Genomic DNA, 15,429 nt, shown 5'->3' on the forward strand with positions numbered 1-15,429 from the left:
TTGCATAACAAAAAAGGCTAGATTAACTCTTTGTTGTTGTAGTGAGGTTTTTGTTTTGTTTTTTTGTTTTTTGTTTTGGCTTTTCTTTTCTTTTTTTTTCTTTTGTTTTTTCAAGACAGGATTTCTCTGTGTAGTCTTGGCTGTCTTGGATTCACTTTGCAGACCAGGCTAGCCTCAAATTTACAGCGATCCATCTGTCTGCCTCTGCCTTCCAGAGTGCTGGGATTACAGGTGAGTGCCACCACACCAGGCATTAGGTTAATTCTTTATTTTGAAAAACTTCTCCAAGAATATTAACACATAGAAAGCCCCTTCCCACCTCCTTAAATCAAAACTGAAGCTTGCCCAGCCTGGCCCTTAGTTCTCTGTCCCCTGAGGGCACCCATCTGTCCCCCCACCCCCACCCACCCAACCCCCCACCAAACTGAGTCCGCTGTTTCTTTTGATGGCAGAGCTGTGAACTTGAGCTGCTGTTGACTCTTCCAAAAAAGTAAGTACAGTTTTCCTCCACAGAAAAGGGAAGGGATTCACCCCAAAGCCCTGGTGTGAATAGCCTGCTTTATTTCTGGAATGGCTTTTCTAACTGAATACTGTTTTTATTCACTCAAAATATAGCGAGAGCTCCTAAGACAAACTTGAGTAAAGTAGGGCACCATTTCCCTCAGAACTCAGAGAGGCACAGGAGTAGCTAAATTCACATCCATCCAGAGGGCCTTCTGAGGCCCCCAGGAAAACTTGCAGGAACTAGCCTAAGCCAGTTTCATCTCTGATTTTATCGCGAACACATAGGGAGGAAATCATGGCACCCCGACAAACACACCCGGGTCTTCCAGGGACCAGGGCCTGGCCTTAACCAGCCCCGGCAAGAATTCACTGTTTACCAGGCTGCTGCGAACCATCACCAAAGAGACTGTGAGTGGGGAAGCCTGCAAGCCCAGTTCCCTTGTGGGTCCTGCCAGAAGGGACGCGCTCCCGGTTGGGGGTGGGGAGTGGTGCCTGAGAGTTTCTTCTGCCAAGAAAGCCAGAAGCAGAGCAAGGCAGTCTTATTTGCTTTTCTGAAATGTATTTGCTTGTAGGCTTAGGTTTTAGAATGGTCTTATTCATTCCAAGCTCATCATTTAAAAAAATAAAATAAAATAAGCGACACACAGAGAAGAAAGGAAACCAGAGATCACTCTCAAGTTGCCCTGTGAAGGACCTCCTCCTTTTCCTCCAAACATTCCTTTGGCAAGTAAGCACAGTTGAAAGGGCAGCCAGACAGACCAGCTCAAAGGCAATAGAACTGTATTGTACAAGGTTTTTCAATGAAAGTACAAATGTTAAGTTGATGTCATTTAAAAAAGTGACTTTCAACTCACACTGAAGAATATTTGAATTTCTCACACATTTTCACACACAAGAATTAGCTTTCTAAACCCCTTTTCTATCAATTTTAACTTATTGAATTATTATTATTATTATTATTATTATTATTATTATTATTATTATTATTACTATTATTATTATTATATGTGTGTAGTACACATGTGGATGACCAAGGACAAGAACACAAGGGAATCAATTCTCTCTTTTCATGTTGGTTCTGGGAATGTAACTCAGGTTACTAGGCTTGTGCAGCAAGCAAGCAGTTTTACCCAAAACCCTTTTTTAAAACACTCATAAAATTCGGGCTAGAAGGACAACTCAGCTGGTCAAGTGCTTTTCCTGGCGGCATGAAAACTCAAGTCCAATCCATAGAAGTGGAGTTAAAAACCAAAACAAACAAAATGGGCCAGACCTAGCAGCTCACACCTTTCATCCCAGCGCTCTAGAGGCAGAGGTGGGCAGATCTCTATGAGTTCAAGGCTGGCTTGGTCTACACAGTGAGTTCAAGGCCAGCCAGGGCTACATAGTGTAACCTTGTTTCGAAGCTAACAAAAAATATGGTGGTACCAACTTTGTAGTTACAGCATTGAGAAGGCAGAGATGTGTTGATGCCTATGGTTTACAGCCCAGCCAGCCTAGCCTACCTGCTGAGTTTCAGATGAGTGTGAGACCCTGTCAGGAAGGTGGACATGGTCCTTGAGTGTAAGCAAGGAGCAGACAGCACGCACTCTGTGTAGAATACTCCTTTTCCTTCAGATCCGGGGCAAGCCCATCTTGCTGAATTTGACCCTTGCCTGATGTCAGAAAGCTCTGTGCCCTGCAATGCAACTGTGTGACCGGGCAGGTTCAGGAATCAGAACTGTGCAGACTGTTACCTTGACCCAGCGTCGTCCCGTTCCCCCTCCCCCACAACCCCTCCCCCATGCTTCCAATGGTGGCATCCATCAATCACATTTGACCTGTGAGTAGTCAACAGAGGAAATGAGTGAGTCAGAAAGGAAGCCTGCTCTTTTGCAAGGACAGACTAAACCGTGGGTGTGTGGAATGGGAAAGCTAGTACGGCTGCCGACTTCAGGCTTTATCGGAAACACGGAACAGGTGGGTGTGCCCCTGCTAAATGAAACCGTCGTCCTCCTCTTCCTCCTGTTCATTCTTATTCCTGAGTTCCTGGGTTCCTGGGTTCCTGAGGAGACCTGATGGTCCTCAGGATCATACAGGTTAGACACCCCCCATTCCAACCCCCTGCCTGTGGGTCTACAACTGGCTCACAACCACCTGAGAATGAAGGAACTCCAGCAGTGCCACAAAGCCAATGATACCGTGACTTGTGTGTGTGTGTGGGGAGGGCATACAGATGACCACATGGTACTGCTGTCATTGTCATCCTGGTAAAGCTCCTCAGCTTCCGAGCCTCAATTTCTTCATTTGTACAGTGTGACTGACAGCTGCCTGATACTCAGAGTCCTTAAGAAGGTAAACCTAGATTGTATGTGCCAAATGTTTAGCCCTGATACAAATACAATACTCATGCAAGAAACTCTCAAATATATACACACACACATTTATACATGCATGGCGGCACCCAGCACGCATGGTTTCTGAGTTGCAGGTCTGCAATGACTGTGGAGAAACTGGGCAGTGAAAGGCTGTGCTGTATATTCCAAAATGCCAGCATTTGTGTTTCCCAGGTGAGAGGAGAGCCCGTGGGTGCTGGGAACAAGTGATTCCAGGCAGCTTAAGTTCGGAGATCATAGAGAGAGAAAGCAAGTGCTTTCCCTGGTGAGAGGAGGGCTCCTGAGTTTCTGAGGAGACTTGATGGTCCTCAGCATCATACAGGTTAAACATCCCCTCTCCCATCCCCTGCCTGTGGGTCTACAACTGGGACACAGCCACCTGAGGAGAATGGTGGGCTCTTCCCTAAGATCCAGTAGGCGGTCTACAGCCATACCCACCCTCCCAAGGAAGGCTGCTACGGGAACATCCAGCCTTCTGCCCAGGGCTCTCCCTGCCCCCTCAAGAATTCCAGCGGACACCAGGAATAACCAGCCAATGCCAGAGACAAGTAGATGGCTAAAGGTCAGTGTAAGAACACATAGACACACACACACACACAGAGAGAGAGAGAGAGAGAGAGAGAGAGAGAGAGAGAGAGAGAGAGAGAAGGAGAGAGAGAGAGAGAGAGAGAGAGAGAGAGAGAGGTATGATAGAAAGAAAGAAAAGAAAGAAAGAAAGAAAGAAAGAGAAAGAAAGAAAGACAGTTTACCCTGGGGCCCGTTTTACTATTATTCAGCCTCCACAAACACTATGGTATTCACAAGTGTTAGATGATTGGTCATTTACTTAACACAAACCACCTCCAATTTGGAACTGAGAATTGAAGAAGTGGTGCCAGTGAGATGAGGCTAAAAGTGGGAGCAGGTGTGTGTTCCCGGATGTCATATGTTTAAGGTGAAACTGTTTTTTTAAAGGTTTATTTACGGATATGAGTGCTCTATCTGCATGTACACCTGCAGGCCAGAAGAGGGCATCAGAGCTCATTATAGATGGTTGTGAGCCACCATATGATTGTTGGGAACTGAACCATGGACCTCTTTGGAAGAGCAGCTGGTGCTCTTAACTGATAAGCCATCTCTCCAGCCCCGAGGAGAAACAGTTTTAAGTCAGATGCTTCCTATCCAGGGACACACTGTAGATTGACAAGGGGTTGGCAAGGCGACAGTAGCCTGCTCGGTTGCAGGATGAGGGCGAGCAGCTAGAACCCCGGTTCTGCTTTGTACCGTGGCTTGGCTAGCCTTGCAGGAAAGACTCTTAGAAGAGAGATAGGTGTACAGAGTCAACTAACCAGGGTTCCTAGGGGATGACAGAGACTGAAGTGACAACCAGGGAGCCTGGATGGATAGGTCCCCTGCATCTATGGTATGGTTGTCTAGCTTGGTGTTCTTGTGGGACTTATTTCCCTAATGAGTTGTGATGTTGAGAATATTTTCCCATGTTTATTGGCCACTTATGTAGATTCTTTGGATATATGTCTTTTCAAATCCTTTGCCCATTAAAAAAAAAATTAAGTTTTTGGTCTGTCGTAGTTGATCTGAAGTTCTTTATACATTGGGGCTACTAATCCCTTATCACATATGACATTAATCCCTTATCACATATGGCTTGTGGTAATTTTTTCCCAGGCAATGGGCCTTTTCCTCTGTGGATCACTGTGCATTGTTTTTCCCCCATTTTATTTTGTTTTTTCGAGACAGGGTTTCTGTTTGGCCTTGGCTGTCGTGGACTCGCTGTGTAGACCAGGCTGGCCTTGAACTCACAACGATCCACCTGCCTCTCCCTCCAGAGTGCTGGATTAAAGGCGTGTGCCACCACCGTGCCTGGGTGTGTAAGTCTTGAGTCTAAGATAGACCCTTCTATTTTATTGTTTTGGTCTGTGTTTTTGTGTTACATGTGAACAACTGATGCCAAATCTGATGCCTTCCATGCCCTGTGTTTTCTACCAGGGGGTTTTGTCAGTTGTTAATTTGTCTTTCTCTTTTTAAAGATTTATTTATTTATTATTATGCATGCAGTGCTCTGCCCGCATGCACACCTGCAGGCCAGAAGATCGCATTAGATTACATTCTTGATAGTTGTAAACCATCATGTGGTTGCTGGGACTTGAACTCAGGACCTCTGGAAGAACAGTCAGTGCTCTTACCCTCTGAGCCATCTCTCCGGCCCAGTTTTTAAATTTTCATCTACTTTAATGTCCTGCATGTGGGTGTTTGGCCTGCATGTAACTGCTCTACATATGTGTGCTGCTCAAAGTGGACAGAAAATCTAGATCTGGAGTTCCAGGTGGTTATGAGCTGCCTGAAGGTTCTGAGAATCAAGGCCAGGACCTCTGGAAGAACAGCCTGTGCTCTTAACCACTGAGCTACCTCCCCCACCCAGGGATTTATCGTTTGGGGCTTTACATTCAGGTTTAGTTTACTATGAGTTGGTGTTTGAATGCCACACATTGAGAGTCTTCTGGGTGTAGATCCCCAGTTTTCTCAAGAACCTTTGTTGGGAAGACTGCCTTCTTTCTATGATATTATTTGGTCTCTCTAGCCATATATGAGAGAATTTATTTCTAGCCTCTCTATTCTGTTGCAAAATTCTACGTATCTAACATGTACCTTCGTTTATGCTAGTACGGTGGCATCTTAATTATGATGGCCTTTTGTATGACATGTTTTCTTTCTGAGCCTCCAACACCTGGCTACCAGTCATCCCATTTCAACCTTTGCTTTCCACTGGTACACCTGCTCAGAAAGCCGTTCTTCTGACGTGCAGTTTCAGATGAGGACAGCTCTTGTGAGCTAGTTTGTCCCCCGCCCCTTCCTTTATAAATTCCTAGCCACTCTTTCCAAATGAAAGAGCTATATGAAGGCAGCATGGAGCCAGGGCTGGTGTTGAAACTGTACGTGCCTCAGAGTCATCATCCTTTAGGCCACGACATGTCTGGAAGGTCATCTTGGTCAAGCTCCCAGTTACAAACCAGAATAGAGCACTTAATGAGATCATCTGCCTCTTGTTCCTTGGACCGCCCCGCCTTTCTTAGCTGCTCCTTTTATGGTGAGAACCGTGGCGCGGCTCACACCTTGAGAGAACTCTTCCCCACTCTCACACTGGGATGCACCCTGATGAAGTCATTTGGTGCAGCTGTCTCATTCCTCAGATAACGCAATCCCCACTAATGCCCTCCGTACCCCACCCCTCTACCAACTGAAGCAGTCTGTAAAAGGCAAAGGGAGTGGGAAGATGAAACCACAACTGCTGTCAAAGACTGGATCCAACTGCCAAAGCTTTTAGAAACTTCTTGGCCCCACCTACTTAAGAAATCTAATGAAACCAAATTTATCCACAGCATTCCGTCACCTGCTTTTCAGAAAACTTGTTTCCCAGTGGCTAGAGCAGAGGTTCTCAACCTGTGGGTCCCCAACTCAAAAGGGTTGGGGGAGGGGGTTGGGTCAAACGACCTTTTTGCAGGGATCACCTAAGACCATCAAAAAACACAAGACACTTACATTACTGTTCATAACAGTAGCAAGATTACAGTTACGAAGTGGCAGCGAAAATAATTTTGTGCCTGGGGTTTACCACAAAATGAACTGTATTACAGGGTCGCAGCGTTAGGAACGTTGGAGAACCACTGATGTAGAGAGATGTGTCTGAGCGAAAGGGCTGGTCACCGTCTCTGCCAGGCGCATGCGTGTTACCTACTCCTTTGCGGCGCATTTCCTCCGTTCTCCCCTCCCTACAGGACTCAGGCTCTGCTCATTCTCCCGAGGTGCCAAGTGAGGAGCGAGGGCAAAAAGATAATCCATCTGCCACTTTTATTAGCTTTCCCCCTTCTTCCATCTTTTAACCTTTTGAACCTTTCCCTGCAGTGGGGAAAGGGAAGGGAAGAGCTACCAAGTTTGATCTGAATGTCTTAGAGCAGCAGGTGTGTGGCCAGGTCTTTCTCCACCTGCAGAAGGAAACCCCTGTGCTGGGGCGACAAGGAACCAGAAATTGGTGACTTCTCACCAGTGGCTTGTGTCTCTTTTATTTTAGTAGAACAAGTAAATATAAGAGCCTTCCATGACCACTTCTGGGGCCTTTGTCTGTCTAGGAAAGAGGAGGCTGCCAAGGTGAGTTCTTTTAGGCGAGCAGGACAGAAGGTAGCCTACCAGTCACACATCTGGGCACATAAGACCATATGCCATGGCTTTGTAAAAAGAATCCCATTTCCTGAACAGGGCTCAAGGATCCATTAAGACAAGAAGATGGTTTTTCCAAGAGCAACCTGTGCCAACTGATGCCTGGGAACACCCAAAACCTCACATAAAGCGAGAATAGCAATCCACTTTTCTGCCCATCCAATGGAATGGAACCTCGAAGTCAGAAACCAGATTATGAGACATAAGACAGTGTCCCTCGTACATCTGAGTTTTGGTCTTTGTTTTGGAATCATGTGAAAATTGCTCAAGGATGAGGCTCAGATGGTGGGAGGTTTGTGGATTAGTGACTGCCAAGTCAAAACTTTTTAACTCCTTAATCGCTATGACTCACACCCCCTTTGTTTTTCTTCTGACCACTTTCTTCTCTCAGTGTCTATAACAGAAATAACTGAGGAAGGTCAGCGGAGGAATGAACCCACAGCTGATGCCTTGCCTGGAAGGCAGGAAAGGGAGGGGGTGGTAAAGACTCCAGAGGAGAAGTCTTAAAGAGCCTCTGGAAGTAGCTCCCCTCTCCCCATCCCCGAAAAAGACCCAAAGGGAGATAGCCTGAATAGCCTGAAGAAGCCTGCTTACTATCGCAAGGAAGATTAGACTTGTGGCAAGAGCTACTTAATTGTTAATCCCATCCCCCCCCTCCTCCGCACTAAGTGAAGTACATCAGCAATCATCTTTAATCTTTATTCTTTAGTATTTAGTAGTGTTGGGTTGTCAAACATCCTTCTTGCATTCCCAGAGCCCTCCTTCATCCCTGCCTATGAACACAGAGGATGGTCTGTCTTTGAAAGCAAACAATCAGGGCACCTACCCCAGTCACAGAGTTGCTGAGGGGAAGAATGTAGAAGATCGAAGATCGACATATATGGCTGCCAGATCATCCACCACCAAAGAGTCACAGCATTTCTGCTTGAGGAAACTGGGTTTTTGCTGACTTCGGTGGTAGTTTTCATAGATCAAAGTTAAAGATCCAAGTGGTCCCATATGCTATTTCCAGCATCTCCAAGACATGTTTTCATGGGAAGGTAAGAACATCAATTGCTGTGACTTTGTGTTTTACATGACACTCAGAATCATGAAGGGAATCTTACAATTAAGATATGACAGCTGGGGGCTGGAGAGATGGCTCAGAGGTTAAGAGCACACTGGATGGTCTCCCAAAGGCCCTGAGTTCAAGTCCCAGCTAGCCACATGGTGGCTCATAACCATCTATAATGAGATCTTGTGCCCTCTTCTGGCCTGCAGGTGTCCATGCAGGCAGAGCAGTGTATATATAAATAAATCTTAAAAACCAAAAGCCAACCTCTTGGATAGGGTGATTTTTTTTAGACTTGTTTCAGGAAACAGCCTTAGTTACCTTTTGCTAGGCCATGTCACCAATGTTCCCACTGTGAGTGGCAAGAAATGAAGGTTTAGAGGATGGAGAGGTGGCTCAGTGGTTAAGAGCACTGGCTGCTGTTCCAGAGGTCCTGAGTTCAATTCCCAGCAACCACATGGTGGCTCACAACCATCTAGAATGAGATTTTGTGTCCTTTTTTGGTATGCAGGCACACATGCAGGCAAAACACTATATACTTAATAAATAAATAAATGTAAAAAAAAAAAAGCTAGGCATGGTGGTGCACGCCTTTAATCCTAGAACTCAGGAGGCAGAGGCAGGTGGATCTCTGAGTTTGAAGCCAGCCTGGTCTACAGAGTGACTCCAGGATAGCCAAGGCTACACAGAGAAACCCTGTCTGAAACAAACAAACAAACAAACAAACGAAATGAAGGCTTGATGCAGAAGAGACTGGGTCAGACAAGTCTGTCTCCTACAACTGATGGACTGAGTGAGCCTATTTTCTCAATCTCCAGCCAGAGTCACACTGTGTGTACCAATCTCAGGTTTGGATGTAAGTGTTGGACAGTTGGGGGAAACATCTGTCTGCTTTGGGTTGTAAGAAAAAAAAAAAAAGCAGGGCTCTGAGCAACTCTGCTCTCTTAATGAATGGTGGATACAGTAGTGGTCCCTGGAGTTGAGGGAGGCAAAAGTATTTGTAGACGTAGTCCCTCATGGATAGCGATCTACCCAACTGAAAGGATTTGATGAATAACCTTATGGACTCAGCACTTTCCCAGGTGCCATAGCACACAGCCAGGAGCGCACACACTTGGCATGGGTGATGATGGTAGATAACGCTAATGTTTTCTGTTTCATCTCTACATGCCAGCCGCAGAACTAAGAGCTTTGCCAAACTGCTTCAATCGTCTGGCATAACCCCAGGAAACAGGCACTTTAACCATCAACTTCTCTGGCATACAAACGTCCAATGTTTGATGAACTGGTGGTAAGTGAAAGTAACTGACTGCCCTCTCCCCCACAGAACAACAAAAACAGAAGAATCTGGGTGACTCCTGGATTCAAATTTAGATTTTCTTTCTTTCTTTTCTTGTCTTTTTTTTTTCTTTTTCTTTTTGCCACCATGTGTGCTTTATTGAGTCCACAGATGTGTGAGGATAAGATTTGCAAATGTGTAGTGTCAAGGCCTCAGCCTAGGCATAGGGCCAGATATGGACAGTGGAGCCCAGGGCAGGATTAGAATCCAGAATGTGGTATTCTTTGTGAAAAGGCTTGAAAGCCTGCCACAGAGATGGTGGGGTCAATAAGGATGCAGATAATGACCATAACCGCACTGATGTTCAGGCACTTGGCAGTGGAAATGTAGGCCTGAGCCTCAGTCACATCACCCACCATCTTCCTGTCCCTGGACTTCACAGAGTAGACACAGGCAATGAAGCCCAGGCAGCAGAAGTTCAAGAAGAATGTGTTGAATAGGACCAGACCACATGGTGGGCATGTTGGTCACTGTGGTTCTCACAGCAGCTAAGTTATGGGGTTCCCTCAGCTCAGTCACCCCATACTCTTCTTTGATTGCCTCATAGCTTGGAGGAAGTCCAGAATTGGGTGTCAAGAAAGCTTGGGAGTTGTTGCTCATGGTAAAAACTCTGGAACAATCACCCTGTCTGAAGGATGGCTGCTGCTACCCTGGCTCTGTAGTCAAATTTAGATTTGCACTAGTCCTCTAGGGGCACTCCTTCCACAGGCTACGTCCTCAGACTCCTAGGCCTTTAGACTTCAGGAGACACCTTTCCTTCGTCATAGCAAATAACCATTTATGGAACATGTATGGAGAGGCAGATGGCACACTTAAATATTGGAGTGTTGGCTTCCTTAACCATCCCTGTCCATGAGGCTTTTATATTTGCAGAAACAGAAGCTATGGGAGGCAGAGGCAGGCAGATTGCTGTGAGTTCAAAGCCAGCCTGGTCTACAAAGTGAGTCCAAGATAGCCAAGACTACACAGAGAAACCCTTTCTTAAAAAGAAAAGAAAAGAAAAGAAAAAAGAAAGAAAGAAAGAAAGAAAGAAAGAAAGAAAGAAACAGAAGCTAACAGGGTTGACGAGAACCATCTCACGCCCCACAGTATATGACTCAGATCCAGATCTATCTGTCTCAGACTGATTTCTTCTTAATCTAGACCATTGTTGGGGGAATGGAAATGTTGACTCAGGTGTCCAAGAGGGATAAGGCACAAGGAAGAGAGAACACTGGAGACAGGCAGTGGTAGGTAGATATGTGGGTGGGTGGGTGGGTGGGTGGGTGGGTAACTGTCTTCTAGAAGAAAGGAGGAGGGGGGTAGGAGAGGCTTGGAGCAGGAAGCTGACAGTCTGGTCCCATCATTGTGGGGAGATCCAGACCCTTCCAGGACCCAAACCTTCCTCACCCTTCTGCCTTAGGAGCACAGGTTTGTTTTCCATGTTGCCCCAGTGAAGGGGCGGTTTGCATATTGTGCTGCTCAGGTCACACTGGATAATGGGGCACACTTGCCCATCCTCGGCCTCTTAGTGAAATATGGAAGGCAGAAAAAGACACAGCATAGAGATGGGGGAATGAAAGAACCCTTGGATGAGGTGCCAAGTCCTCTGGCCTACAGATTTTGCTGTCGTGAAGGGAAGGTGTCTCCTGATGTCTGAGGGCCTAGCCTGTGGGAGGAGTGGCCCCAGGCCTGGTGAAAACCCTAGTTGAAATTCTGGAGGCAATGTCACTGAGATGCTCTTGATTTTGTTGTTTAATGGCCAACGCTCTTTGGAAGGGCATGACTCAGTTCTCTTTGGGGGAAGAGGCAGACTTCAGGAGCCAGTGTATGTGGACCAGGGAGCAGAGCACAGGCTCGTTCAATGCTCTCCTGACTCCCTTTGGGGATCCTGCTGTCACAGCGACTGACTGCACTCTCTCCCCTCCAGCGTTCACTCTGTAGGTAAGGCCTGAGAGACGGTGGCTTGGCCCTTCTGACTTCGGGTGAACCACTGACAAGCTGTCTATGGGATCCAGCCAGCTGATCTCGTGTTTGCGGTGATATCCCTAGGCTCAACCCTTGCGTCTCTCAGCAGTTTTGAACTTGGACAAGGAAGAAGAAAGGCCTTTTGTGTCTTCTGAACCTCAGGAGACAGCTCTCACTTTCCTTCTAAGGCTGTAAGAGTGTAAGTGTTATCATCCGTGAACGCCCCAAGGGCTGACGGGTGAGGTTGAGGTTGACTGTAGTTAATACAGGTGGGGTAACCGTGCTCAGGATGGCATATACACACATATACACACAGCAGGCATCCTTCTCTCTGTGGGCAGCACACTTGGGAGGAAGTCAGTGCCATTTATGCTAAATACAGTCACTTCCCAGTAGAGGTGCCTGCCTGCCCCAGGACCCCTGTATCACTCCATCTCCCTCCCTGATGGTGACACCATCCTCCATTTAATCAACCTCAATAGTTTTTCCCTCAAAGTAGAATGTCAAATCGGGAAGGACCTCAGAGTCTTCTCTAAGGTGGCAGCTGCTCGCCAAGCCTTCCCCCACCCCCCCAGGACAGAGGGTGGACCAAGACCCCCTCCTCCCTGAGCCTTCCCCCAAGGACAGAGGGTGGACCAAGGCCCACTTAGAGAGCTTCGCCCTCTTAAGCCCTGACACTTGCAGCATTGCTCACAGCAGGTGTAAACTGGGCCTGGAACAGACACACTAAGCCCTGCTTGCCCAGCAGCAGGTCCTGAGCCCCACAGGGGGAAGCCCGGGGATTCAGCTGTATGCTTCCTTCCAGACAGTCTGGGGCCTCTGACAAAGATGAGCCTTCATTTTTTTCCCCCTATCTAAAGCAGGGGTAATAGCATTTGCTGTGCAACAGCTGCCAGCCAAGGATTATCACTGACTATATATGAGCCTCCATGCAAACTGTCACTATAGTTACACATGTGCATTTCTCTCTAGAATGCACACACAGGAGGCACCGCCCTAGAGCTCTCACAACAGCTGGCTGTCCAGGGATAGTTCCGAGCCAGCCAGCAGGAAAAGCAAGGGGACAGAGCCACCTTTCCCACTGAAAGAAAGACAGCCTGGATGCTCCCTGACCAGGGTTCCTGTTAGGGCCACATTGGTGACAAAAGGCACTTCTTCTTAGGCCCCTCTCCATCATTAGAATCTAGCTAGAAAAAATGTCCCACTGTTCATTGCATCTGTCCCCTAAGATGCACCTGCTGCTCTGGGGGAAGGAAAAGGAATGTCAGGGGAGATCTGCCACCTCTGGCTTGTGATGAACCGAAACCTGACATGGAAAAGTGACGGCGCATTGATGGAGCACTGGATGGAGAGAAAGAGGGCCATTGAGGCAGAGCTAACTTCAAGGACCCGGGGACAGCAGGCTTGAGAGTTTACAAAGTCAAGCTGACTACAAAACTTGGAAGACAGGCCGACTTTAAGTTCACTAATAGAAATGACTGGCAGGCAGGCGGGGAGTGGGCAGTGGAAAGGAGGAGCGAGGGGAGATGAGCCTATTTCCCCAGGAAGCATCAAGCTCTTCTCTGCACTCAAATGAGTAGGACTGTCTGAACCTTTCTGACAACCGTGTTTGTTGCTAAGGAAGACAGAGATGCCTGTGTTTTTATGCAAATGCCAGGAGGCAACAACCTCTGTACTGGCTTTGCTTGCATCCAGACAGAGTCACAGGAAAGGAGGCTGCATGCATGACAGTCTGCTTCAAGGTACATTAGTGCAGCCTGTCCCCTCCTCAGGGAGCTACACCTGTCTTCCGGTGTGATCACTTACAAAGAAATGAAACAAGAACAGTGCTGAGCGCTGTAGTACTCACTCTCCCACTTCTAAGGCTGCCCACAATGACCAGTGTCTGTCCCGAGTCCCACTGTCACTCATACAGGCTATTTTCGACAGCCCAGCAGCACTCTGGCACAACCCCTCTGAGTGAACCCAGAGAGTTTGAGAGCCACTCCCCAAGATTCCAAATGGCCACCGCATCCCTGTGGAATACAGGAAAACAGCCAGTTCCTAATCCTAGTTCATAGGCACATGACAGAGTGGGGTGACATCTGCATACCTCTGTTGTGAGCTAGATGCCCTGACAAGTGTCAGAAGGCTCCATATGGATGTGGGGGAGGGGGGGTTTACTTAACCCAACTCTTTGAACCCACAGAAGTCCCCTAGGTCGAGTGGCCAGCTTGAGTTACACAAAGCAGGAAGGGGCAGAGGCAAACAGCTGAGGTCCAACTAAGGAGCTGACATTTTTTTTCTGGAAGATCCTCCCAGGAGACTGGTGGTTTTCAAGCAGTTTTGGCATCACCTGATAGCTTACTTCCTACACCCATTCCCACTTCTGCTGGAAAGTAAAAGAAAGGAAGGAAGAAAGAAAGAAAGGAAAAACAATGCTTAAAATGACAACAAATAAAAATAAAAATTAAGAACCAAATGCTGAACAAAGTGTATCTGTTTACATGAACAACCGCATCTCAACAATCCTGCTTATATCTTTCCGGATTTGCACCATCCCAACTCTCTGTAGAGTTCCAGGCTTAGATAGTTTCCAGGCACCACTCGGATACTAAGATGTCACAACAGACTACAGAATATGAAGGCTAAGGAAACAAAGCAGTACACTTATGGTGGTTCATCAAACAACAAAACAACACTTTTTTTTTCTTGGCTTTTCAAGACAGGGTTTCTCTGTGTAGCCTTGGCTGTCCTGGACTCACTTTGTAGACCAGGCTAGCCTTGAACTCACAGAGATCCCCCTGCCTCTGCCTCCTGAGTGCTGGGATTAAAGGTGTGTGCCACCCCGCCTGGCTCAACAACGTATTTTAATGACAATAGCACCTACTTCACTAACTGGTTAAAAAGCTCTTCCTTGTATACAAGAATACACACTGATGGAATTTTGTAGTTCTCTAAAGTTTCAAAAAAAAAAAATTCTAGCATGCTTTCAAATCAATGTAGAAGCATCTATGAGAGTGTTCTGGGCCTACCAGGGAATTCTGTAGTTAAAAGGGTGCTGATCTACAGCCACCATCAGAGCTGGACACTGACCTACAGCCACCATCAGGGCTGGGCACTGACTTACAACCACCATCAGGGCTGGGTGGTGACCTACAGCCACCATCAGGGCTGGGCACTGACTTACAGCCACCATCAGGGCTCGGTGGTGACCTACAGCCACCATCAGAGCTGGGCACTGATCTACAGCCACCATCAGAGCTGGATGGACACTGACATATAGCCACCATCAGAGCTGGGTGCTGATCTACAGCCACCATCATGGCTAGGCACTGACCTACAGCCGCCATCATGGCTAGGTGCTGACCTACAGCCACCATCAGAGCTGGGTGATGACCTACAGCCACCATCAGAGCTGGGCACTGATCTACAGCTACCAGCACGGCTGGGCGCTGACCTACAGCTGCCATCACGGCTGGGCGCTGATCTACATGTAGGTAGGAAGGCATTTTCATGAGGAACTGGGTGAGGATAGTAAGAACACAGAAGGCAGCCTTTCCAGTGGAGCAGTTAGCAGCCTGGTCTCTGGGAAGATTTCCGTTGGGTCCTTGGATAGGGAGAAGGGATGCTCCAGGCTTTGTTGCCATTCAGACTGAGATGAACCAGAAGCTTGGACCATTGACTTGCCTGAGGAGAGGAAGAGGAGTTGGGTTGCCCAGTGAAGGCTTCTCTACCCTGTGACTGCAGGATTCATAGTTGTGGCTTCTGGTGGTCCTATGTACTTCTCGTCCTCTCTATGTCTGCCATTGGCAAGCACCACCACACCCCCAGCCAAGAAGCTGGCCTGTCTGGATTGGGAAGTAGCTGGGAACAGCACTGAGGGTGGTTCTGAGTCTGTGCCTACAAAAGCTGCACATTAGTAAGGTTGGTCCTGGAGGCCAGATGGACTTCCAATTGACTCTATTTCTTTTCTTTCTTTCTTTCTTTCTTTCTTTTTAATTTTTGTTTGCTTTTCAAGA

General features: G+C 47.3%; 2 protein-coding genes and 1 long non-coding RNA gene across 8 annotated transcripts in view; 1 reads left to right on the forward strand and 2 right to left on the reverse strand.

Moving 5' to 3' along the window:
• Nucleotides 1–15,429, reverse strand: part of SLC44A3 (solute carrier family 44 member 3) — a 74,415-nt gene that overhangs the window by 11,587 nt on the left and 47,399 nt on the right. The window lies entirely within an intron of this gene.
• Nucleotides 425–13,880, forward strand: LOC311582369. Of its 3 annotated transcripts, XR_014774105.1 has the most exons (6): nt 600–912; nt 6,946–7,022; nt 7,846–8,131; nt 9,317–9,430; nt 11,391–11,627; nt 13,617–13,880. It is a non-coding gene; the product is annotated as an uncharacterized lncRNA (long non-coding RNA). The 3 variants fall into 3 exon arrangements; XR_014774104.1 differs by lacking the exons at nt 600–912; nt 6,946–7,022 and adding an exon at nt 425–490; XR_014774106.1 differs by lacking the exon at nt 6,946–7,022 and having other exon boundaries at nt 605–912.
• On the reverse strand, nt 9,438–10,655 carry LOC311582368 (interferon-induced transmembrane protein 2-like). The gene is given in 3 exon segments (XM_084755406.1): nt 9,438–9,923; nt 9,926–9,937; nt 9,940–10,655. Coding segments are annotated over 3 exon segments (396 nt in total). The 5' UTR covers nt 10,082–10,655; the 3' UTR covers nt 9,438–9,681.

The sequence above is a fragment of the Acomys minous genome (assembly GCF_964271855.1).
Source record: "Acomys minous genome assembly, chromosome: 14".
NCBI lineage: Eukaryota > Metazoa > Chordata > Mammalia > Rodentia > Muridae > Acomys > Acomys minous.